The sequence below is a fragment of the Saccostrea echinata genome, unplaced genomic scaffold (genome assembly GCF_033153115.1).
Source record: "Saccostrea echinata isolate AGI-Se365-2 ecotype Australia unplaced genomic scaffold, CSIRO_AGI_Sech_v1 ptg000012l, whole genome shotgun sequence".
NCBI lineage: Eukaryota > Metazoa > Mollusca > Bivalvia > Ostreida > Ostreidae > Saccostrea > Saccostrea echinata.
Genome location: NW_026889761.1, coordinates 11859600 through 11887320, shown reverse-complemented (window position 1 = coordinate 11887320; position 27721 = coordinate 11859600). Strand labels below are relative to the sequence as shown.

At 33.6% G+C, this 27721-nt stretch overlaps 3 protein-coding genes across 6 annotated transcripts in view; 1 reads left to right on the top strand and 2 right to left on the bottom strand.

Annotated features, from left to right (window-relative positions):
• Window positions 1–8623: 8623 nt before the first annotated feature.
• On the bottom strand, window positions 8624–13658 carry LOC133185359 (elongation factor 2-like). The gene is made up of 12 exons (XM_061320520.1): window positions 13567–13658; window positions 12341–12555; window positions 12033–12223; window positions 11668–11876; window positions 11332–11565; window positions 10977–11229; window positions 10444–10778; window positions 10222–10341; window positions 9885–10133; window positions 9495–9704; window positions 9090–9405; window positions 8624–8885 (listed from the first exon to the last, which is right to left on the bottom strand). The coding sequence occupies exons 1-12, from the start codon at window positions 13567–13569 to the stop codon at window positions 8692–8694; spliced, it is 2529 nt and encodes an 842-aa protein (XP_061176504.1). The 5' UTR covers window positions 13570–13658; the 3' UTR covers window positions 8624–8691.
• Window positions 13659–18053: 4395 nt separating this feature from the next.
• Window positions 18054–21367, bottom strand: LOC133185939 (small acidic protein-like). The gene is made up of 4 exons (XM_061321227.1): window positions 21202–21367; window positions 19820–19906; window positions 19529–19586; window positions 18054–18722 (listed from the first exon to the last, which is right to left on the bottom strand). The coding sequence occupies exons 1-4, from the start codon at window positions 21289–21291 to the stop codon at window positions 18388–18390; spliced, it is 570 nt and encodes a 189-aa protein (XP_061177211.1). The 5' UTR covers window positions 21292–21367; the 3' UTR covers window positions 18054–18387.
• A 279-nt stretch (window positions 21368–21646) lies between these two features.
• Window positions 21647–27721, top strand: part of LOC133185357 (protein LTO1 homolog) — an 11785-nt gene continuing 5710 nt past the window's right edge. For all 4 annotated transcript variants that reach the window (XM_061320519.1, XM_061320518.1, XM_061320517.1 and 1 more), the window contains exons 1-4: window positions 21647–21733; window positions 24769–24874; window positions 25580–25647; window positions 27034–27148. In XM_061320519.1, coding sequence (XP_061176503.1) covers window positions 21681–21733; window positions 24769–24874; window positions 25580–25647; window positions 27034–27148 — 342 coding nt within the window. In that variant the 5' untranslated portion in view covers window positions 21647–21680. The remainder of the gene's footprint in view (window positions 21734–24768; window positions 24875–25579; window positions 25648–27033; window positions 27149–27721) is intronic.

Below are 27721 nucleotides of genomic sequence, written 5' to 3'. Positions count from 1 at the left end.
TGGAAGGACTTGTTTCTAATCCATTTACAGTAAAACTCAGTTATAGCGAAGTTCTGGAGACCTGCGAAATTACTTCGCTATATCCATAATTCGCTATATCCGTATAACAAATTCCTTAAAGTATACATAGCGAATTAGCAATATGTTTTTTCCCTTCAAGTATGACTAACAAATGTATTTACGGAAGTATAAAATACAACATTTTCCTTGGAGTTCAAAAGTTTTCGGATGAATTGAGTTTCAAATATGAATACTTACAAAATTATTATATAAGTTCAATATTTTAAAAAATGAGATCTTTGAAAATTCGTTATAAAAGATGTACATTTCGTTATTCTTAACTTCTAGGGGACACAAAATTAGTTCGGTATAGCCGTAAAATTGCTATATCTGAATTCGATATAGCCGTAAAATTTTACATGGAATTGTTAGAAATTTTGCAAGGGATTGCAAAAAACTTCGCTAAATCTGTAAATTCGGTATATCCGTGTTTGTACTAAATGAGTTTTACTGTAATCACTTGTAACAATAATTTGACAGAAACATAGAAAATTATAGATTAATTGAAAAGGGGTGTCGCAGCTTATTTGAATGGTTTATTTAGTAAACAGAACTCATTAAAACACTGTCTCCCTAAATGTGAGTTTCTTTGGATTAATATGGAATACATTTCAAAAAAATATTCTTAGGAAAGATAAATCTGTTAAGAAATCACTAATTTAAGACTAAAGCAGAAAATAAATGAGCCCTGTTCATTATTATATATTTATCGGTATTTGCTACAACCCCCCCCCCCCCAACACACACTCTTCTCTTGCAAAATATTCGAATATTTCTCTCCCAAATATCTTTTCTGCAAGGAATTTGTAAAGAAAGAAATCTGCGAAAATTATATGATTATTTTCCATGTAAATGTACATAATAATTAAACATGAGCAAATACTCGTTTTTAGCATACGTAACTATAAAGCGTAAAATTCCCACTTTCCCATATCATTGCACATGATGGTTTTTGTGGTTTATAAAAAGAGTAGAGCTGCGTTTACATTGCTAATATGTGGGTCACATTCATAAGTGAAACACATATACAGGTGTTCATTTATCCTTGTCTTATTGTCCTACAATCAACTCAAGATTGATTTTATTTAACAAAATCTTGCTTAAAAAGATCTTACCCGCAAAAACAATAAGAGCTGTCCCTTTATTTTCTTTTCAGTTTTCTTTATATAATATTTTTTTTCGTACACAGTGGTGGTGCAACACCAGCCCCCTCCCCCCCCCCCCTTTTCACTGAGGAAAAAATGAGAGGAGTAGGAAAGTCTAAACCAATTTCAATATCTAGATTGATTTCTATTAATAAACAATAAAGAAAGTTAAATTCAAGACAACTTATGGGATTAAACTTTGAATAATTACATTAATTGCAAGTTTTGCTGTAATTAGTTTATGACCCCCCCCCCCTTTTTTTTCAACCTCAACTGGAAGTCTTGAATCTACCCCTGACAAGTCCTTTCTACATATCATAATACTAATAATTAATTAAAGCTGAGGAAAGAGGTAAAAGCGTACAATACCAGAATAAGCTGACAATAGATTAAAAAAATATTATTATAACATGTATTATCAAAAAAAAATTATATCGTTGGGTTTAAAATAACCAGCTACATAAACAATTTCCGCTCATACGTTTCAAAGAACATATTCCTGGTTTATTGTTTTGATTTTTAAACACATTTTAAGGACTCTCTCTCTCTCTCTCTCTCTCTCTCTCTCTCTCTCTCTCTCTCTGAGTTTTCATGGTGCTGAATCAAACCCTATACTTACAGTCGCAATAAAGAAATGGTGGCAGACAAAAAAAACTTATATGATATGTAGCGTACTTTATTTTATTTATAATATTATTTATTTCTAAAAAGATTTAAAACCACTACCCCTTCCACTAATTGACGATCAGAAGCATAAATCACTTAAATTGTGATAGTAACTATGATATATTTTAAGCACAGTAAAAAATGCATAAATATTTTAGACTGGATTTCTAAGACACTAGCTCTGATATTTTTTATGTATTTTTGCTCACTGGGGTGTAATTGAATTATGTTTCACAAATGATGACAAAATCAGTTATGTGTTTTATGTACACATGCATCATCAATATCCTCATTTCGAATTTATTGAATGCAGACATGTTAAAAAATACATGTATATATGCTTTTGAAGTAGGATAGAAATTAACCCTCTTGTGTACATGCATAAGAATCATCTCAGAGGATTTTTTTTAAATACAGTTATTATATCGATGGCTTATATATGCTGATACAAAATAATATATAGTTATAGTATACATGTACGTGTATGTGTGTACCGATATCGGGTTTCGTAAAATAATCGCACTTGTTGAACCCGCGCCCGTGACCTAGATTCTGTTTAGCCGAAATGTAGATGATTATCCAAATGCGTTTTTTTAAAATTTCTTTCTTTTTTTTTTTTTAATTTTCACTTTGCAAAGCAAGCTATGTTTTCATTATTTCGTTTATTTTACAAAGATATAGCGTAATATCTTTCCTACATTCTCTATTAATTTGTTTACAATTTGAGTCATGTCTGTTAACACGCACAATAGTATTAAAATTGTCTCAAGAATATAAAAAATAAATAAATAAAAAGAAACATAAAGATAAAAAATATTAAAATTGAAGGTCTAATAACAGCTTTAGCAAAGCAGGCATGGGGGGGGGGGGGGGATTGTGTTAGCAGTAAAGAAAACAATTTGGCGTGAATTTCTATTAATTAATAATTTGATGGTACATGTATTATCCAGTTGGGCTTAAATCAAACAAATAATGACAGCATTCGAGATCATAAAAATCTTTCAGCAACATTCCAAATACTTTAGAGCCTTTATGACGTCACAACTGACGTATTATTAGTAACGTCATATACAATGGACCTATTCACAATAAAAACCATGTTTTGCTAGATATTTATTTCGGAAAATGTTTATTTTTAAGATTTTTTCTACAATAAGCGTTTTAAACGAACAATAAAATTGCTTTTCTGGCATATTTTGTGAAATGTATAATTTTCTTATTGTTGTATGAATTAAATGTTAACGATTGATTCACAAATTAGTGATTATTTGATGCATCAAAGTTTAAATATAAAATCAAATTTCATATTGGCCACACCCACGAACAACAACGATAATAAGCATAAAGTTTTGCATCGGCAATATCTATATCTATGGTAAGTATAAAAGTTGTTCTTGACTGTGGCCATATCTAACTTTGAGAAAATCTGTCAAAAAATCGGCATTTTTTAACGTTTTTATCATACCGTCTCATGTTCCAACCGTCGCACGTGCCTAATGGCGCATTATTTAACAAAATAAATTACGTATGGAAAACAAGTATGTTGTCCTCTAATATTTAATGTATAGTACTCTTGTTGAAACGAAACTTTATTTTTGTGAAAAACACAGGGCCAAATTTGATGGTTCGTGGCTTTAGCTCTTTTAATGTAACTGTCCTGAAAATATTTTTGACGTTTTGCCGCGATAATGCATGATTTGGAGATTTTCCCTTCTCGGACCCCAATACACAAAACGTCAATATTTGTACATTTAATTCTTTAAAATTCGCCTGAAAGCAGATTAAAAAGTTCACGATTAATAATTTATCGTAAAAATTATAATGTTTTGCTTTAGAGAATTGCTTTTTCCTCATATTCCATTATAATTGTAAACTATACAGTTTAGGCACGTGTCATTCAGAATTCACGTAGTACAAATAAACAGATCTAAGATTGCTCCGGTTTGTACGACCCTTTGATTTCTGGCAGATTCTAATTACTTTATTTTGTTAGAGGAGAGAATATTCAAGTTTCTCAAACTGTTGACATCAACTTTATACCTCATTTCTTAATGATATATTAGGTAAATTTGACTGAAAAACACACGTTTTTCAGCCGTACTGTCGCTTTAATTTCATTTTTTTTTACTCAAGATCTATGAGACCTGCATTTATATATTAAAAAAATAGAATAATGAAAAGTTTTTGTAAACACACTCCCACACATTCACAATCCCCTCTTTGATATTTATAGTTTTGAAACACTGAACAAGAAATCTAAGGGCTATATCGGTCACTTGCGTATAATACAACCCTGTAAAGGTTCAATAACAAAGCAATGAAGACTGCAAAACTGCGCATCAAGTGCATGTAAATTTTTTGTTAGACGGGGAAATCTGTTATTTACAAACCATTGCATCATGTTAATCAGTAACATTCAGTATTTTGTTTTAAAAAAAAAAACGTGTTTGTAATGTATTAAAACGTTTTAATGTGAAAATATGAAAGAAGTTTTAGATGAGGATGGCAATTTCTTAGACTATGATTCCTTCAAAGAAAGATTTTGCCTTTCATATAAAGTATACATGTGCAGATTATGCAATTTAATGGTGTTCTTACTGCAGTATCAAAATAATTGAAATTTATGTCCATTGAAAGATTGATTGACTGTATGTTTTTTACGTCCCATTTGAGAATTTTTCACTCATATAGAGACGTCACCATATACCTGTGAAGGACATCAAATTTTGACCTTTACTCAGGGCCACTGAGCAGTGAGTGATCTTTATCGGCCAACGTCTGCCGTGACACGGGGCCTCGGTTTTTAAGGTCTCGTTCGAAGGACCCGCAACTTTCACTTCAAAGTGCCGAGCGCATGGCGAAGGAACAGTTGCTACCCATTTTTTATCGACTTAGGTCAGTCGCTGCCGAGATTCTAACTCACGACCTCTCGATCACGAAGCGAGCGCTCTACCGACTGAGCTACCGTGAACGGTCCCATTGAAAGATCTTCAGTCAAAAGAACTTTAAATAATCATGAGCCTTTTTAATTTGAATTTTCGCTTCAGTCAGATAAATTCACTAAACCATTGCACTTTTTTTTAAACACAACGTTAAACCTACATCTGCATCAAAATGGATTTCCATTTTGTGTATCTATGGACATGATGTTTTCAAAGGTTGTTTTCAAGTAACAAATGATACAGCTGTTCAGTGTCTTCAGTTTAGATTATTACATAGGATTCTTCCCGTAAGTTACTACCTTAAGAAAATTAATATTAAAACTATAGATTGTTGTGTCTTTTGTAAGAAGGAAAGTGAAACAGTACAATATGTATTTTATTCTGTAATATTTTGCCATTTTGTGGAGTAGTTATAGCCAACATATATACAGACCTATTTCAATAAGGGTTGGATTTAATATAAACAATGAGATTCCTAAATGTCAAAAAATAACAGAATTGTAAAATTTATTATTTTATGTACAAATCAGTATATCTCCAAGTTTAGAAGAAAATGCTGAATTTAGATTTGGCATACAATGACATATCGAGTTTTTTCCTTCTACAGTGTTTGAACCCTTACACAATTTAGAAGTTCTTAGCTTAAAGGTAGAGAACCCGGAATCTCCAAACAATGAGATATATCCTAAAAGCCTCTCATTGCTCTCTCAGTTGAGCCATCTGTCTATCAATGGACTTCCTAATAGCAGATTCGGTAGCGGATTTTCCCATCTAAAATACCTTTTTTATTTGGATATTCGGGAAACAATGGCGGACACTGTCAAATCAAAACAATTGAAAAAGATTATTTTAAACATTTGAGTCATTTAAGGACATTATTTATGACCCACTGTGAAATAAAATACTCGCATTTAAATGCATTTTCTGGATTGTCGTGTCTAAGAGAACTAGATTTATCATATTATAAGGAATTTACATCTAGAAATCTTAAAAACCTTACTTTTGATTTACAATTCACATCAATAGACATTTTGAGAGTTAAAGAAATACACTGCATTTTTGGAATGGGAACAAAAGTCACTTTGGACGATGTTTGGAATCTACAGAATACATCTCTAACTGATTTATATTTGGATAGCAATAAAATCGAGCTGTTGAAGTTCAATGTTACATGGATTTTCTGTCGACTAATAGCCCAATCATTGGCTGACAATGGACTTGATCGACGGTAATTTCATCACTGATCTAAAATGTTTATACATTTTAATCCTGCAAAACTTTGAACCCGCAAAGTATTGTTGCGTGCCTTTTCCTTATTCGATAGTAGTGGTGAACTAATCATTACAAAAAGTTACATTTACTTTCGTTTCTTCTGTGTAACTGTTATCTTCTGTGTAACTGTTATCTTCTGTGTAACTGTTATCTTCTGGTGCAAGAAGCAAGGAATTGGCTGATATAAAAGCAGTAACTGTCACAATTCAGAATGACCATCTTTTGTGTGTGTGTGTGTAAATAATAAGCTTTTTGACAAAGTTCTGTAATTATAAGAAGATCATAATGGTTGACTGAATTTCAGTTTTATAACTTGAAATGTGATAGACTCCTTACAGAAAGATCACGACTTATAGAAATGCTTGATTTCCATCACAATTAAACTCCTTCAATGTCATTAGATGCCCTAAAGGTAAGAAATGCATACATTTTGGAATTTCGGAAACGATTCTTTTCAAAGCGAGAGAATTGAAAGAAATGGGGCCTGAAATTGTGTCTTCACGTCTGGTAATTCGTATATGACATCGAAGAAAATATGTCAACAGAAATCAAAGTCGGCACACAGCTCTCATCCAATTTGTAAAATTATACTGGTGTATATTTGAATTAAGAATGGCGAAAATAGAAAGCTTCCACCAAAGAGCAAGAGAGGAAATGTTTTTTTTTTTATCTTTACAAGGCCAAATCTAATCCTGACGAACACTACACCTTCGTGACATGATGGAGAAAAAACTCCTAAATATTAAAGTATCCGAAGGATAATCCAGAGAGAAAAAATTTTTGGAGCAACATTCATTTTATTTTGAAAGGAGAATTTTAATATCCATTTTATTATTATTTTTTTTTCTACCTACTGTGAAATCACTTTTTGTTGTTTTCGAGGTTGAATTGAACATATTTTATTGACAAAGAGTCAAAAGGATTAGACACAAGTTCAAAAACTTAGATAGTCTTCTCCTGATACAACATTTTGTAAAATTGCCAAAATAAATTACATGTATATATATGGTCTACTACATATACATTTCATAGGTTTTCGAGATATGAAGAGACCCACGATTTCCAACATATTTTTCAAATTTCTTACTACTCAATAATTCTTCACCCACGAAATCACCCCCTAGCTCCCCGCAAACCCATATTTTTTCCTGCAACCACAAAAATTTGGCCCCCTCGAAAATGTGTGACTTTTCATTATATTATATTTTACCTGCACACAAGTCGCCCGCGTGTGTGCAGGTAAAATATGATATGATGTAAAATCACATATTTTCGCGGGGGGGGGGGGGGGGGGGGCAAAAATATGTTATTTTACTTTATATCATATTTTATGTTATTTTACATTATATCATATTTTACATGCAGACAAGTCGCCCGTGTGTCGCAGTGGTTAGAGCGTCTGCTGTAGAGTCGCGAAGTAAGGAGTTGTTCCTTACGTCGCGGGTTCGAATCCCACTGTAGGACGTGGCGACCGGTCCTTCGGATGAGACTGTATAATCCGAGGTCCCGTGTCGCAGTAGGTGCTGGCACGAAAAAGATCCCTCACTGCTCAATGGCCGTAAGTGCCGAGTATAGCTCTCCATCGGCAAGTGGTGGCGTCTCCATATGAGTGAAAAATTCTCGAGAGGGACGTTAAACAACATACAAACAAAACCTGCACACAATGCAACGTAAATAAAACCATTCTTGATGAAAGTCTTGCTCTTTTGCATCATAGTGTTTACACATTTCAATACATGCTCTACGTTTCAAACCTCTTATTTAATAGACTGGACTAGCTATCTTATCGAGATTTAAAAAATTAAAGAAATTGAAAAAGTTGCACCTTGCTTACTCGAAATCATTTAACGTCACTTCGAAACTTCAGTCTTTCTTTTTCCTGTAATATCACAGCATTTTTACAAGGTTGTCATGTTTTGAAAAACCTTTCATTTCATGGAAAAGAATAATTTTTATCAAATTCCTAAGTTGCAAACATTTGTACGAAATATCGAATCTTAACTGAAATCATTCCTCTTTCATCTCTGGTATTTAAATTTCACATACAAAATCTGTGAAAATTTTACTTAAGTATAGTTCTTTTACTATTTTGAACCTTTTATGGTGTACTTTGCTTGGTTTTTTAAACTATATTTCACCTAAAAAAAAATGTAAATCTTTGAAAAAAAATATTTTATTGTGGTGCTTTTACTGTTTTGAAGCTTTAATCGTGCACTTCGTATGATTTTTTTTAACTATTCTTAAGTTTCTTTAACTTTAGTATGATAAAGTTATTTGCAGGTAGTGTACTTTCTACCTGTAAAATATGAATACCATGTGTATATGATATGATAAAAACATTGATAGCCAACGTTGTCGTTGAATATATGTTTCTCAAAACAAAACTGCAGTAATTTAAGTTTATGTACTTCTTTGTGTTTGAATACATGTTCCGTTTTTCTCCAAAGGAATAAAGAAGAGAAAACTCTATAATTGTGACTAGCATCAGTGTCTTTTATTTTTCCTTTCTTTTTCACAATACAGTTTGATGTTAAGAAATTTGGTATTTCATTATGAACATCCTTTAATTTTACAAAATACTTCAGCTTCATTAATATGTACGCTTTTTAGAGTTTATCCAGGAAGTTGTCAAGTTTGGGTATGACGGGATTGAGACCTTTCCGCTGTCTGATGTCGGCTACGACAGTTCCGGCTCGTGACGTCTGCTCCAGAGGGTCACCCGATAGAAGTTGCCAATGATCAAAGACGCATTGGGGAAAAGCTTGTCCGCCTGTTTGTCCTCTCAACTCCTCAGCGAAACCTTGAAAAAATATTAGTCTTTACTATAGAACTTCAAAACAAAGTACAAAAATCAAACAAAACACAATGTGACGGCAATCTTTAAGGGTGGGGTGGAGTGGGGGATTGATATTGTTAATAGTAGTTCAACTGACCACCAAGTGAAACAACATCGTTTGTTGAAATTCAGAAAACTTTACAAAGAAACATTGAAAATAAAGCTTACCAAAAGATTCGTTGACAGGAAGATGGGCTTTTATGCTGTACATTGGAGACCCAATCTTCTGTTGTTCTTCGATCATGAGACCACGTCGCTTTGACAGCACATTGAAAACTCCTCCCATCACTGACGGCGGAACCTCAATATCTACCAGATAAACAGGTTCTAGAATTCTTGGCTGGGCTGTCAGGAAAGAAGCAAACAAACATCGTCTAGTTGCTGGAATCATTTGTGCTCCCTTCCGGTGGGCTGGGTCAGAATGCGCACTAAGGTCTTCCAAATTAAACTTCACTCCTCGCATGGATTCTTCACAGAGAACACCCTGTTAAATGAAATTCATGTTAAAATCATTTGCATATGACCAGTTTTATTTAAAAATTGTCACCAATTTGTGTACTAATGAGCACATACTTCCTCTGTTGCCCATTGGAATCCGGCTACGACTGTGTCCTTGACCTCATTTAAATATTGACATGACTTAGTCACGTCAACTAGCATATTGGGACCAGATGAGGCAGGACCAAAACACCAGATCTTCTTTGTTTGATGTGAATCCATTTTGAATTCCTCCACTAGAAACCGTCCGCGCTCCTTCACATCTCTCATATTATTAATTTTTCCCTACAATTTTAAAATGTCAATTGTTAACTTCGAAATAAATGTTAAAAATTGACGTGAAGTCATTATTCAACTATTTGAAATTATAAATACCTGTTCAAAAGACTTTCACAGTACAAGCATAAGCTATTTATATACTTTACACTGAAGTTGTTACAATTTAGAAGTTATGCTTATACTTACTGAATCAAATTCTTCCGCCAGACCGTCTGGCATGGGTTCCGCCGTCATGAAAACGCGGCAATGTTTATTTCCAGACTTTGACAAACAGACTTGGCTGGACTTTTGTGAAACCGTTTCTTTATAAGTGACAATAGGATCATGTTTCTTGAGGGGGACGCTAGCGTGATCTTCTTCCAAGTCCTTCAGACATATTTCAAGATGGAGCTCTCCTGCTCCTGCAACGATATGCTGACCAGCCTCGAAAGAACACTGCGATTAACAGAAACAAAATACAATCATGGTATTGTTAATTAATAGTCATAAGATCGGATTGTAGTGGTAAATGGAGTTACCTTACCTGCACCATAGGATCAGACTTGGCCAATCGCTGAAGACCTTCCACAAGTTTCGGTAAATCGGAAGGATTGACGACATCCACGGCCACTCTCACGACAGGACTAACGGAAAACTTCATCACCTGTTTACACAAGAAACAAGTCAGTCAACAGAAAAAACAGAAATTGTTGTAACATCTGTTCTGTATTCAAATCAAATCTGTGCATACTATCCTACACCGTACCTTCATGTTGTGGGCTTTTTCATATGTTGTTATTGTACCAGACTTGACCAAGAATTTGTCTATTCCACCAAGACCTACAACATTTCCACACGGCACATCTCCCACTGAGGTTATCTTACTACCCATCATGATGACAGCCCTAGGGTTAGTCTTGTAAAACAGATCATGCGACTTTCCGGGTTCGTACTGTGGACCCATCACACGTACTTTCATTCCAGAGGATATGGTTCCGGAAAACACGCGTCCAAAAGCGAAAAACCGACCTTTGTCAGTGGATGGTACCATTTTGGAGATGTAGACCATCAAAGGACCGTCAGGGTTACACTCTTTCATTGCTTTAATTACAAAGAGTAAAGATACAATAGATGTCCGTTTCGAAATAAAATTACACATACAAATGTACCTGTATTATATGAAAGATGTAAATATGAAATATAAAATCCAATATACACACAACTCTTTTCATTGACTTGTATTGCACCCTTGAAAATTTTTGTACTAGTACTTACACTGTATAAACGTTCAATTCTTACCTATCGCCACTTCGTCATCATTCGGTCCTTCGTATAGGATCTCTGTACGGTACTTTTGGGCCACTTCCGGTGATGGCAAGTGCACAATTATCATCTCCAACATCGCATCGCCGACAGGCAGCCATTTCATCATCACATTCCTCATAAACTCCTTTCCTTCTAAAGCTTTCTCTTCACTTGAGAGTTGCAAACTCAGTTTTTCTGTCAGCTTAAATATTTCCTCTTTTGCCATCGACTTGGTTGCTTTAAGCATCTGTGAAAGAAAAGAAAATGTCATGCTCTCTCCAATGATCATTAGTATACTTCGTGTTCTAAATGTATCCATTTAGGGCGAGTACATTGATATATTTCATACCTTAAATAATGGTTCCAGAACGAACTTGTTGAAACCTCTAACATAACCATCTCCTTCCGTTCTCTTCCATTTCCTCGTTTCCGGATTATAAAAGTGGTCTCCCCAAAGCTTCTTCATGAACTTGTCCTCATCAGTACCCAATTTTGCGGCATACATTTTCGCAAATTTTCTAAGGGTGAAGCCCCAACGGTGCAATCCAGATCCAAAAGCAACATTTCCTAAAGATGGGTCCAACTGCGAACAAAATAATAGAAATCCTTACAATTAAAGTTCATCTTATATATTAACTAACTTAATCAAGGTAGATATTGAGAAATTGGGCTTGGGTGTCCGTACCGTGGTATCACTCAAACAGCTGTCGTTCTCGCTGTATGTTGCCAGAATTGCGTTCACTCGTTCGATGGTCCCGCGTAATTTGCAGTACAGTTCTTCAGGTTCCAACTGTGTCTCAAAAATACATCTGTCCAGTTTGTTAATCATAAGCACTGGCTTGATTCTCTCAGCCAATGCCTGTCGTAGAACAGTCTCCGTCTGTACGCAAACGCCTGAAACATGTACAAGTTATATTTGGTATTCTAGTAAAATATTTCGAGCATACAGTCCCTTTAAGTGTTCTTCGAACTGCAATTTACCACAATCAGATATGAAGTTTCGGACAAAAAGTGCCGTTTAAGTCTGAAATGAAACGAGTCTACACTTACCACTTATGCTGTCCACTACAACTAGTGCTCCGTCTGTCACTCTCAATGCTGCCGTAACCTCAGAGGAGAAATCCACGTGACCAGGGGAATCAATCAAATTGACGAGGTACTCACGGATTCCCTCCTCTTCCTGCTGGACACGCGCTTTAGGCAACATCCTTGTTTCAATCTCATAAAATAGAGATATTGCTCTGGAAAAAAATAAAGAAAATATCAATGATATATCTTTGATTCACACTATTTAATGCAATAAATGAATAAAATGTCTAAAAATAGGAATAACTTCTAGTTAACGGTATACAACTTACGTTGACTTGATGGTAATTCCCTTAAGTTGTTCGTCCTTTCGTGTGTCCATGGCACACTTATCCCCCGCCTGGTCAGCTGAAATGACTCCAGCTCTTGCTAAAAGCGAGTCCGTTAGCGTGGTCTTGCCATGATCCACGTGGGCTATGACCGAGATATTTCGTATCTGACTGGGACGGGACATCACCGTCCGCAATTGTTCTTCTGAAAATTTCACCTGAAAAAAGGGGGTTTTGTCAATTCAATTAACAATGGTAATTTTTTCTTGTATACTTGGAATATTTCTTACATTGCAACATGCAATTGAACACGGGGCTCTATTATTACTTGAATCAGTTTTTCTCTGTGTATGTGGGCGTACATGTACATGAAGTTGTATTAATGGTGATATATAGCCTAATTAATAGTGAATTTTAAGCACAAGATCGTCATCAACCAATTCCTTATTAATTTCATCAAACTTTTATCACAGGTATAATCAACAACTGATGAGATTACCTCCAAGTAACTGGTTTTTTGATCACCACTATTTGTATATAAAAATAAATATATACGTATATAAATTGATGTTTGGTTATGCCTTTTCGATGTTTCCAAACAAAATATAAAAAAAGTATATCAAATTCTGCAGAGTTGATAATATCACTGAATATTTCCGAGTATTTTGCTACAGTAAAATTCCTTTATATACTGCCCCCCCCCCCTCCAACTTCCCCGGCCACTGACAAATTCCAGGATTTGTAGACTTGAATAGTCTTTTGCTCCTTTTATTTTTTTTCTTTTTTCTTGTCAGATTATTTTGGGAAGTTGCCCTCCACCCCCCTTTTTTTTTGCTTGTCAGCTATTTTTTTTGAAAGGTGCCCCCCCCCCCCCACTTTTGAAACCGTTGCTACCGGGCCTGTATGAACATTTAATAGACTACAGGTGTATTTCTCCCTGCTATCATGCTTAACAAAACCTATTGACAATTAAAAAGTATAAACGATTTACAAATTTAGATGCTGCCTCATTGTTAAAAGAAAAATAATAGTGATGTACAACATTATTTTCATTCATGTATTTTTACGTCCACTCTCTCTCTTTACGATACAGATGCATCAGTATTTTCAAATAACTCCATAGGTGATGCATTGATAATTTAAAATATTAATAGTAATTTAAAAACTTTTTTTTACTAAAACTCTTTAGTAATTTCCTTATAATTATTTTTTTCACTAATTAAACTTACCATATTATTTTTTCTCCTCTGCACGGCGTTCAACACTGTTTCGCCCCTTGAGGGCCCTAATTTTTTAGCTCTCCAAAGAGAATAGTAAATCGTTCACATTTCTGATAATCACATTGCCCGCTCAAAACTCTTTATATACCCCTCGATGTACATTTCGCAATATCTAATGTGACTTGGGAAATGAGACCGTAGGTATTGTGAAATGTACGCTATCTAACCATCGATGCACCTCGGAGTTATTCGTCTCCCTACTGTGGCATTGATCGATAAATCTATATTTGGCACTATTTCATTGATTAATAGTACAATACATGTACATGCATTTATTTATACTCTTTTATATATATATATATATATATATATATATATATATATATATATATATATATATATATATATATATATAAAGCACATTTTACAACAGCTCTTAAACTAACATAACTGCCCTAAGTGAAGAAATATTAATATAGAAAGCACAAAGAAATTCACTTTTACAAGGATACCCACTTCTACTGTCTCCGTAGGTCGAGAGATCAACCCCGGACTGGGGCGGAAGTGGGTATCCTTGTAAAAGTGAATTTCTTTGTGCTTTCTATATTAATATTTCTTCACTTAGGGCAGTTATGTTAGTTTTAGAGTTGTTGTAAAATGTGCTTTATAAATTAAAATTAATTTCATTACAAAAAACGTGTATTGGTAACGATCCTCTAATAAAACTAATGTCCAAATAACTGTATCTCACTTTCATTCTCAATGACCGTGTAGTGTAGGCCTAGGGCAGCGCCGCGAGAATTCCATCGGCATCGAAAGCAAGTTTTTTGACTTGCCTAGATAGCCGAGCGGTCTAGCGCGCTGTTCCTGTACTGCTAGGAGACAGATTCCGTAGGTCGAGAGTTCAACCCCGGACTGGGGCGGAAGTGCATGGGTATCCTTGTAAAAGTGAATTTCTTTGTGCTTTCTATATATATATATATATATATATATATATATAGCGATCGAGCAAATGCATAAGGTGCGACAATAATAAGAAAGTGATAAATTAAATCTCAATTATAGCAAAATTTTGTTTGATACATGTATTTCATTAAAGAGTAATGTATACTTTATGTAAAATCTCCACAAATTCCAACAATCTCTCAAAGATTGAAATTATTCGTCTATGAAATAGCATACACACACTAAAGAGGGCAAAAAGGACAATTTCTTCATTCTATTACACAATTTTTCCATATGAGTTGGTCTTCGGCTTCCTTTTTTTTTTTTTTTTTTTTTTTTTTTTTTTTTTTGAAAGTTTATCCTCAACGTATGAGTAAAATTATACATTTTTAAGTGAACTAAAACATGGAGCAAAGACCCACTATATCTAATTATAAAGACCCACTATACCTTAAAAATTGGACTTATATGACACAAGATTTCCTTTCTTTCTGAAAAATTTAGTCAAAGGTATATCACAAAATTGATTTAGTTTCCTGTATTTTTTGTGAGTTGTGTAGCGCAATGGTAAGCGTGTTAGTCTAAAAGAAAAAAATATATATTTGGAGTTTTAATTGCTTGGGTTCGAACCACAATGCCACTTTTTTATTAACCATTAGATAATTTTTGCCGGAAGGATTTTCCGCAGAAAAGTTTTGTTTGTCATTTCATATTTTTCAATAAATAGAACTTTACTCTAAATATTTAATTCACATATTCAATATGATTTTTATACTTCTGAAGCTATATGCATTTTGTTCGCCCATCTCCTTTTCATTTAAGAAATAGATATAAACTTGTTTTTTATGTAACAATTTTTAAAAAGTTTTAAGAAAAAAAACTTAGCACGCAAATTAGTGTGACCCTAAGATACGAAATCTTAGTGAACAACCATCTGATTCAAGGGGGGAGGGGGGTCCTTAATTTGTTAGGGTGGAGTTTCATTTAGCTCTCCTGTGCCGAAGGTTCAAGTGAGACTTTCCTATCAAAAATGTCCGGCGCCCGTCTGTCTGTCTGTCGTGTGTTGTCTTTAACCTTTTCGCAGTTTCAACTTCTTCTCCAGAACCACTGGGCCAGCCAATTTCAACCATACTTGCCAATAAGCATTCTTTAGTTAAGGGGTTTTTTTTTTTTTGTTTGTTTATATGAAGGGCTGCGTCCTCTTTCAGGGGGAGATAATCAAGAATAAGTAAAAATTTAATGCCATCTTTTAAAACTTTTCTTCTCAAGAAGCACTGGGTCAGAAAAGATGAAACTTAGCTGAACATCACATAGTGTAATTTCAATTTTTTTCTTCAAATCATGACCTCTAGGGGTAGTGTAGCTCCAAAGTTATACATAAGAATACATAGAAAAAATCTTTTCAATTTTTTTATAGAACAGCAAAGTCGTGAACAGTCGTATTAATATTGAAGTTTCCTAGAGTAGCTTACATTCAAGATTGTTCAAATCATGAGCCCTGGAGGTAGGGTGGGGCCACAGCAAGGGATCTAAGTTATGCATAGGAACAAAATATATAGGGTAAATCTTTCAAAATCTTCTCAAGAACAGCAAAGCCATGATGAATCATATTGATAGAGAAGCATCCTCAGGTAGTATAGGTTCAAGATTGTTCAAATCATAACCCCCGAAGGTAGGGTGGAGCCACAACAGGGAATCAAAGTTATACACACACCCACACACATACACCCTCACCCACACACACACACCCTCACACACACACACATACACACACACACATGTATATATATATATATATATATATATATATATATATATATATATATATATATATATATATATATATATATATATATATATTTATATTTATATATATATATAATTTATTTATTTATAAAGGGAATATCTTTGAAAATCTTCTCACAAACAGCAAAACCATGATTCGTCAAATTGATACAAAGGTAGTGATGATTCAAGTTTGTCAAATTATGCCACCGGGGGGGGGGGGGGGGGCAAAGAAAATCAAACTTATATAGGAATAAATCTTTAAAAATCTTTTAAAGCCATTATTAGTTAAAGAAATATGGAAGCATCCTCAGTTAGTGTAGGTTCAAGTTTGTTCAGATCATGCCCCATATATATGTATATTTAAACTTTTCAATACTGAAATATTTTCTGCTTTTCTCTGGCGAAAGTGTTCAGGTGAGCGATATGACCCATAAGCATCTTTTTATTTTTGTAGGTGAGAAAATAATTTGTTCCCGGTTATTAATCTGTCCTACGAGGACATGAAATTAAATAATCTGATTTCTATGCTACCTGCAGATGCTTCAATATAAATACATGTCTGACTAATCATGGCTTTTCTGTTGTTGAGAAGATTTTTAAGGACATTTCCTATATATTCCTACGCATAACTTCGTTCCCCTGTTGTGGCCCACCCTACTCCCAGGGGTCATGATTTGAACAATCTTGAATTTACACTATCCGGGGATGCTTCTGAATTTATTTGACCAATCATGGCTTTGTTGTTAGTGAGAAGACTTTTAAAGACTACTCCTATACATTCCTATGTATAACTTTGATCCCCTGTTTTAGACCCACCCTATTCATTGGGTCATGATTTGAACAAATTTGAATCTACACTACCCCCAGTGATTCTGTATAAATATGACTTAAAATGGCTTTGCTGTTCTTGAGAAGAAGATTTTTAAAAGATATTTCCCATATATACTCCTATGTAAACTTTTCAGCAGCACAATACCTGGCTTCTCCTGGTTAAATTTTGAGTTTGAAGGGACACCATGTAAAAACTGACTAAAATTTGGTAAAAAATGAAAAGTGTACAGGGGCATTAATAAGCATTCATTATATGAGATAGTAGCCATGTGAGATATAACTACAAATTTCTCCATTTTGGTGTAGGAATCCCTACAGGGATTGTATCTATTTTAATAGGACTTCAGTTTTATACATGAATTTGACCCTGGATTATAACAAAACAATGTTTGGAAGCAGTCTGTTATAACATTATATGTGAAGAATTGAGAAAAAATAGTTGATTAAATACTTGTATCAGTACAATAAAAATCGTGTTTTTATGGGGGGGGGGGGGAGGGGTTTCCCAACAAGTCTAATTTTCATTTTACTTTCAATCATATTTGGTCCAGGCCAGCCATTAAGCCTATGTAATGAAGTTGGCCAGAACAAGTTGGATATTTTTTCTATATGCACTAGTTCATGTACCACCTTTTTTTTCAATTATAGAAGCAGTATCTCATACAAAGTATGCATGTCATATACTATTTGATAACCTCAAGTTCCTTTTTACACCCCCCTTTCTTGGATCAAATGAAAGGGTAGAATAACATTAGTTCATGCACAAGATTCAAAATCCACAATGTCTGTATTTCTTTATCAAGTTCATCTGATAGATATCACACACTTCCTCATACCAGTATTTTATTTTTATACCTAAATTACCAGGTATGCCTTTGAAAAGAATCAATCAATTAGTGCTCTGTATTACATGATCTAACAAAATATCAAAATTGACAACAAACAGATGAATTTTTTAATGCAAAATGACACTGCTAAGCAATTTATGATTCAATGTACAAGAGCACAGCATTTAATGATACACATTTTTGGTATGGCATGGTTTAAGTTATGACACTTCAGTGTAAAAAAAAAATAATTATACATGTCCTGCTGTAGTCATTGTACAAGTCCTTCAACAATATCTAACAATAAAATCATGTCATTCATTGTCAATAACAAAATGTCAAGGGACTTGACCTTAGAACAATTCTGGGGTCACAATTAACAGTTTTTATTTATGCAGCAATTATGCTTTTTCATTTTATGAAACAATTTTTCAAAGTTTCATGAACTAGCTTTAACAAAATTCATCTTCATTTTCTTTTTCACAGTTTCATCTTGTTTTTCATCACTCTCTAATTTGTGCTTTTGAGGTGATTCTTTAGAATTTTCACTTCCGTCTGTGCTCTTTGTATCTGGGACACTGTCTTCCCCAGAGTTATCTTCCTTTGCAATGACACCACTCTCCTCACTTTCCTTTGTTTCTTCGCCCTCCTTTTTTTCGTCCTCTTTGTGAAATCCCAGCCCTAAATGACCTTTGAACCCACTGGCTAGCTTGTGCTCTAGTCCCTGATTAAACTGTTCTTCTAAGTCTTCAGTAATATGTACAGTCTCATCCTCTAAAATTACAACAAAGGAGTTTAGTCATTACAATCATTATATGTAGTGGGCCTTCTTTGTCACACACAGTCCTTTATTCAGGTCTTAATTTACAAAACAAGACAATTACATTTTCATTCATTAAAATCAGTAAGTATAATGTAAGTTTTTTAACAACCAAACCTGACACAATTTTAACAATCACTAAGTACATTTTTTAAAGAATACATTAGCAAATATTTACATTTCTAATTGTTTTCTCTGTAATAACTCTTTGAAAGTAAGATGAGCTTATTTGTTGATAATTACACCTGAATTTAAATTTTGCCAAGTGAAAGGTCAGGAGCCTAATATGCATATCAATCTCGAGCGGCGGTCTTTGTGTCTGACAGCAGTGGGCGGAGAATATTGAATTTAACATGGGATGCCTTGTGTATTTTTAAATCCATTAAACATTTTTTTTAAATTTATATTTACAATTTTATTTCATATATAAATGGGGACATCAATGAGAGTTGGAAACTTCGCCTGTTATGCCGGTTAGGGTTGTAGTCTATGATAAAACCAGAAACCTCAGAATGGAAAACTGGGAAGTCTCTGGTTTTATCCTACATATGTAACCCCAACCGAAAGATCTTGTATCCATCTATTGTCTTAAAATGTATCAAGGTAATTTTCAAGGAATAAATGAGTGGTTTACAATAAAGAAGCACTTGTATCCCGTCTGGTGAATAACAAACCATGTTCATCATCAAAAGAGTCCATAATTGTATAATATTTTTCAGCACATTAAATCAATATAATGTTTTAAAATTCTTGTTCTTACTTGATCTAGTATGGACAGCTTCATGGTCTCCAATGATTATTTTGCCATGGTGATCTTTCTGCAAGCAATGAAAGATATACTAATACATAAACGTACACAATATGTCTGGATACAAACTTCTGGCAGAATAACACTTTCAACAGGGCAAGATTTAATTTTTTTCTCTTACTAATTTTCAAAATGACACTTCCAACAAAGTGAGATTTTTTTCCTTTAATATTTTATTTGATAAATGTAAACTAATTTGCTATACTACAGTGTATTATTTTGAATACCAGTAAGTAGGCTTACTTTAGCTGCACCCATCAAACGTAAAAATTTCTTTTTCCTCTCATCACCTCCAAGATCCACATTTTCCCAGTTGTTTGCTGAATGCACCTGCAACATTTTAGATTATTTCAAATAATCTATGAGACTTCATACAGAAAAACAGTTTCTTTGAGTTATCTTTCATCTGTGGAGTCAAGCAAAGATCAATCAGCAAATTCAAAACCCCATCTTGATGGTACTTTTTGTTCCTTTGCACTACAGTATTTACACTACAAAATATTTGAGTTTGAAAGAAAATAGCATTGGTATGATGTGTTGGCTGGTACCTTTACATCAATTATTCTTTTGGTTAAGAAGGAAAAACACTGCAAAAGTATTTTTTATGATTATATTGTAGCTCAGCGATATTCATATTTATCCAATTTGTGTCGGATTAGATTAACTTAGTTCTGCTTCAGTACAGCTATACGTTATGTATTTTAACTTTAGTGAGGACTTATTTTGAAACACAGTTAAATTATTCTAACATTATGAACATGAGTTGACCTAAGTTTACTAAACTTATTAAAATAAAAGCGTAACAAGCTGGGACCAATTGACCACACGGGATATAATCATATTTATATTAATTTTATTTATATGTGTAATGGTTTGGTCCATGGATATGTGGATATGTGATAGAGTGATATTTTAATTTATTTTATTAAGTGAGTATTATTAAATTATTTCAGTCATTTAATCACTCTATCACATATATCTGCCAGGATAGCTCAGTTGCTAGAGCACCTGACTAGTGAATGATGCAGGGATCCAGGGTTTGATTCCTAGTCCAGCCATACATTTTCTTCTTTCCCATTATACAATTTTGGTGCTGTTGACCACCCTTGGACTTGCAGGTGAATGTCTTGCCAGGAGCAAATAAGAACTTAAGTTGTGTCTTCCAGGGTGAAGATAATTTAAGGAGGGAGGAATGTAACTGTTTGGGCCATGGATATAAGTCAGGGTAGCTCAGTTGGTAGAGCACCTGACTAGTGATGCAGGGGTCCCGGGTTTGATTCCAGTTCAGCCATACATTTTCTCCTTTCCTGTTACATGTACAATGAATTATCCAGTTTGGATATATCAAAAGGGATAATAACTGCACATTTTTTTTCCTTTTAGCTATAAAAATTGTAAATCTGCATCAAAAACATCAAAAACTTAAAAAACAACGAATTTTGATTAAGAAGTTTTTCTGTATCCCCACAGTTAAAAAGAATTCCCCTGTTAAAAAAAGAGATCAAGTGAAATGTAAATACATGCAACTTTTAATGTCAGAATCATTAGAATGCTTTTTTGTGATTTATATGCTATTTTCCACTATTTATACAAAACAATGTGAGAAAATTCGGGACAATTCTTACACGTTCTGGATTAACGTCTTCAACAGTTGCAGATTTTCTTTTATGTTCTTTTTCTGTATGTGACGACTTCTCCTCTGCATGAGAGCTCATTATTTGTGATTGATGTGACAACCTTAAACAATTAAACTCTGGATATTTTGATGTTTTGCACTTTTTTCACTTAGGTGCAAGTGCTTCAACTTGCCGCTTGACACAATAAAAAATAATCTTTATCGTGAAGAAGCTTTAGTTTAGTTTTCGTTTCTTTTTTATAATTAAAAGCTATAGTCTTGAAAAAGAATACATGAAAATATTTGATTACGATTTATTTGAAATTAGAATAGTTGTCTTATACTTATGAACATATTTAAAATTAAATTCAGGAAGAAAGATTTTGATCGAATAAGTTAAAGACCCAGTTAGTTGAAAAAATCCATGTTAATTAGACGCTTCAAAGAAATAAAAATAGCTAAACTATTTCAGAGAAAATTTTATTAAAAATGACCAGTAATGAAGACGACATATTTCACGACATTATAATGTCTGAAGAGAGGTAAAGTGATAAAAAATCTATCCCTAAAAAATTACCAAAGTGGATTTATCAATTTACTATTTCCCTTAGGCGCTTGGTTTCAGTCTCAGTTGTTCAGGAGGGTGTACAATGTTTTTATATATAGTAATATGATATTTTTAAAACGTGCTAATTCAGCGATTTTTTTAATTTCTAATTTTATTTTAATGAGTATATTCAGACACACCTAGAAAAACAAATAATACACAAAGTACACCCTTTTGAAACCAAGCGCTTGTGCTATTTCCATCACACACTACCCCACTAAGCAGATAGCTTTAGTGAGTTAATATGTTGACGGTGCGACCGTTGGGGCGAGCGCATTGTTCACTTCATTTAAGATCTGCCTCTTCAAACCGCACGAGACATTTGGAACGTATGTTAGTTGCATATTCATTAACAAAGTTTAAAAAGTGCGAAGATTTTAACAAAGAATGTTTAATATACTATCTGTATGCAATATCCATTAAATTAAGGTGAGTTTATTTTTTGTGAATTTTTAGTTGTTGTTACCGCTCGAATGAAGTTAGCAGCGAGAACAAGCGATGCATTGTGGGTCCAGAATTACTGCGGAAAAAAATTCTACTGAATGAATGTGCAGTAGTCCGAATTTTCTCTTCGCCCAGGCGTTGTCGTTAGAGCTCGCTATTATTATTCTGCTTTATTGATTGTTATACCCCAGCAAACAAATTTTCGGGGATATATAGGAACCCACCTTGTCCGTCTGTCTGTCCATGCTATCGTGCCATAAATGTGTATTGTAGTGAAATTCCATATGTAAATATATTCCCTATGACCTTTCACCTTGACCTCAAAGCCACCCACCCATGCCGGCACGCTTCCCACATCAGTCGAGTCCTACCAGTCCTACTATTCACCACGTTTGTTACCTGCTTTGTTGTATATTGCATGTACCCGTGTTTACCCAACATGTAAACCTGTGTCTTCGTCATCACCTTATAATAAGGTAGGCAACATTATTAGTAAAAAATCCCCTATTTTTCTACAGTATAGACAAACACTGGAAGCTTTTATTTGTACTTTGATGTAAAATTGACCATGACCTGACAGTGTGTTGTGACATTCACCCAGGGTCATTCTGGCAAGTTCAAGGTCACTGGCAGAAAAAGTGTAAAATTTGTGTCCATTCTACAACTTTCTAGTATGGAGAATCATTGGATGTTCATATCTCATAAAAAGGTTGTTTATGACTTGAAGGTGTGTCATGATGTCGATCCAAGGTCATTTGATCTTGTTCCAGGTCGCTTTTTAAAAACAAAAAGATTAATTCATGTCCTGATCATATCTTTTAATGGAGAACATTAGACGCTTTTACTCATCACAGAGATTGCTTACCAGGGTATGTATTGACCTGAAATAGTTTATTTGTGACAAGTTCATAACACTCTTATGGAGTTAAATTGAAGGTGACATTTGACACAAAGATTGCTTATGACTTAAAGTTGTGTCATGATCTTAACCCAAGGTGACAAGGTCATTTTGCAAGTTCAAGGTCACTGACAGAAAAAAAACTGTTTAATTTGTATCTGGTCTGTAATTTTCTTAAGGGTAAACATTGGAAATTCATACTTCACTCAAATAAACTCTTCACTCAAATAAACTCATGTCCGTTAGGTATTCATGACCTTGACCCATGGTCATTCAAGCAAGTTCATGCTGTTTGAAGAAATTGAAGTGGAACACCTTTAAGCTAATTATGTATTGCTACTGTTTGGCTAACTGTACATCACCTTGTGTGCAGTGAGGCATGGATAAGTATAAGTGTAATATTAAATCTGAACATGATACCTAAAAGAAGAGAGTTATCTTTGTCAGATATTTTTCTTCTCTACTCTGTGTTCCTCCAGCCCCTGTTTAAGCCTTGTTCACGGTTCAATGTATTTAACTTTACAGATTTCACCTGTGTGGACGTCTCCTCCATTGTTATCATAATATATTTGGGTGGACAGAAATGACTTCTGTATGCTTCTGCCACATCAGAAATAAAGTTACCTAAGATGTACTACATACTATATCAATTGCATATGTCAATGCATTTCAAAGACTAAGTAAAACAGACACAAATGCACATTCAGTGAAATAAAATGTATATACAAAAGGGCAACATAATATTTATGTGTGCTACATGCCACTGTAACCAGCTGTAATGAATGCGAAGGGTTTTTATACCCCAGTGCTGATATTGGAGACAGGAAGACTAATATAGTGTATGTTTGTTTATGAGTCGTGTTCATCTTTAATGTGAGTTCACATTGTGCTAAATTATCTTGTTTACTGTAGTTGTCTTATCTTTCCTATAAAATTTCTTTCTGATTGATTCATGAAATAACTGGCTGGCCACAAATAAACTATTTTATGTAACCCCAAAACTTTTGGAATTTTAAATTCTATGAAGGACACATATGTTTGGCATGTTATTTTCAGAGCAGTACAAAGATGCATGAAAACTATCACATCAACAAAGTGTGACTTTTTTACATGCTAAAAAAATTGTACATTTAAGGATGACATACAAAAAATAGCTAAATCAAGGTACATACATTTGAATATATGTAGCTTAATCAAAAGATTGTGCTTGACCTGTATATTACACTGTTTGTCCAAATGAGATATAAAATCCCGTTTGTGATATACATGTATAATATCTCAAAAAATTTTTTTTTTTTTTCAAAAATATGTCAAATTGTTTCAGATTTCCATTTCAAGGTAAGGTTAACATGGTTAAGCTGATCATAGGTGTGTATGATAAGAGACAGGATTTTCAGGTGATTTTTCAAGGTCTATGTGGTCTTAATTTTTTTCAAGGGGAAATACACATGCAATGTTGTCATTTATTGATTAGAAATTGGTTTCCCAATCATATGGATATGAAATAGTCAGTTAAAACCTGGGTATTGTTTTTTTATTAAGGAGGCATGAAATTAAAAAGTTATGTGTAAACGTAAGTAACTGGTAAAAATAAAATGATTTCAATTTTTTGTTTTAATGTTTAACAGGTTCCACCAAGAGGGTTACAGTGCTGGACTGAGTGTAGGCAGAGAAAGAGGTTGTCAAGAGGGATGCAAGCTTGGCTGGGAGAAAGGTGCCGCTATTGGCTCAGAGGTATTGTTTTATACCATGTATGTATATATAATACTGAAGCACATGACTGTCATAGGTGTTTGGCCAATAATCGAAAGGTTGCTGGTCCAAATCCGGTTGTGGCCACTTGATGTTGTGTGTTGTGTTATTAGACAAGATGCTTTACCTCCATTATCTCAGCACACCCAGCTGATATGAGTGCTGGCTTTAAATGCAGGGAGTTGACCTGCATTGAACTAGCATCCCATCAAGGGGGAATAGATGACCCTCATATGCTTAACCCCACAGAAACCAGGCATAAGCGTTGAGTTTTTGAGCCCCATATGTATGTTCAATACCACTGACACTAAAGCATCGTTATCAGTGTTTTCATCATACCACCCATTCAATTAATCAATAATTCAGAATATCTAAAAGTGTGCCAATAATTGAAATCCAATTCGCAGGGTCATTTGCTTATAAAAAAAAAATGAGATTTTGTTCTACAAGTGTATTGTTACCATATGCTCAAAGCATTTATCTGCAAATTAAAATATACTTATGGACTACATGTTTTTGCAAAAAAAATGTTTAAAGAGGTAATCATGGTGCAGATAAAAAAAAAAATGATAAGCTTTTTTGAATGGCATCTAGAAACTAAAACATAAAAGGTATTGTCCCTTTTAAATATGTAAAGGATTCACTTTATTTATACAATATATTTTTTATACATATTCTGTTTTCTAGATTGGATTTTATTCTGGTTTTTCTGGAATTCTTCTTGAGAAATTTAAAGATGATGACAAGAAACAAAGGTAGATAACCTGTCTATGTTTAATTTTCACAGTTTATAACTTTCATTTCCCTGTAAATAGGTATTTTTATTGTTTCATCATAGGCTTACCCAAACCTTTCCATTCTATGCAAATTCTAAACATTTATTGTACATAAAGGTTTCTTTCCAAATATAAAGCTTAACATACATGTACAGCACATTTTGAGAAGATTTTGTTTGTTAATCATTTATTATTCCTGTGGTACTTTTCCATTCCTTTGATCTCTAAAGTATATTACCCAGGTTCATTGTATTTAGTTCCCTAAATTTGATTGAATATGTTTCCCGTGTCATTCTATAGTATGTATAACTAATGTATTGCAATCTTCATTCTTGTGATTCAACATATTGTGTTTTTTTTTGAAATGAACTGTACATGATTAAGGTATAGAACACATTTCTGTTGCCTTTTTTTGTGTAAATAAGGAAACCTGATAAACTACAATAAGAACACTTTACTTTTAGTGATGATGTAAAGAATAACCATAATTGAAACAAAAGTTTTGTGACAGAAAATTCATCAATTTTTTTTTCGTAGGCATTTATTTGTTTGTTTATGTGTTTGTTTATTTATTAACTAATAAGTTAATTAAATATATATCCCTTATTAGGGCTGGGACGATATATCGAGATATCGATATGTATTATCGATTCTGTGTTAGGACAATACCCATATCGATACTTATGAAGAAACATTGAAATATCGCCCAAAAAATTCTGACTTATGTTTTTGTTTGTTTACTTAACAGTTTGGGTTTAATATATAAAATAAATATGCTAAATATAAATATGAAATACATAATAGTTAACACCCCTTACTGTAAACATATTACATTTGGCTGTGTATTCTTTAAGCACCTTTGGCGGATAGAATTTTCCGCTAATTCAAGTACAACGCTAAATGTTTTGCACATATACTCATAAATAAGAACATTAAGAAATGCGCTAAATCAAATCTACGCTAACTTGTTCAAAAATCAATTTCCGCCAAATATCTTACATGCCAAATATAATACATTTACAGTATGTAAAATAATTTTGTTTTACAACAGATATACACCTTCTTTGAATAAATAATTCTTATTTGTGAAGAAATTTTTGTTCATTTCAATACGAAAAAAAGATTTTATAACCAATTCAACATATCGTGATACATATCATATCATGGCTTAAATATCATGATACATATCAATATAGAAAAAGCTGTATCGTCCCAGCCCTATCCCTTATATAAGAAATCACAAGGTACACATCTAGAAATAGTGATAAACAACTCAGCATCTGTCTGATTGATCTGAGCCTTTAAGTGTTTGTAGATGTACATATACTGTATTTATTTTTAAAAGTTTAACTTTATCTGTTACAGAGTTTGCAAGGTTTTACAGGGTGTGATAAAACTCATTGAAGAGCTTCCTTTATTTGATCCCACCAATGAGGAACTGTTTGACAAACTGGAGAAAATCAGGGCCAAAATAAAACAGGTACATGAACATATAATTAATCAAAGTCTTATCAGCCCTTAACAAGCCAGAGAAAGTCAGGAACAAATTAAACTAGCTACTGCAATTTTCTTACGGCAAATCAAAGTGTTTTCAGCCTTTGAAAAGCTAGAGAAAGTCAAGGTCATGATAAAACAGCTTTTGCAATCTTCTAATAGGATAAATAAAAAAGTGTTATCAGCCAGAAACCTCTGCTAGGCTTGTACTTAGATGCCCTCCCTTACCATTAGGTTTGCACAAACATAAAGACAAATGTTATTACATAATTATTCAGTTGTGTTATACCTTTGCACAAACACTTAATCTAAATGCACTTACATTGTGCATGCTTTTAATAACAGTTCAGACTGTGAAAAGAAATGAGAAGGTGATTGACCTTTCTGTCATATGAAAGACAATTTATCCTTAAAGACCCTCTATTCACTGCATACTAAAGAGTTCATATTCTGTTCTTAAACATTTTTCATTGGTGAATAGAGGTTCCTTAAGGTCTGAGGAGGGTAAACATGATACATTTGGATACTTCATTCAGGCTTACACTTACTATGTAAATAA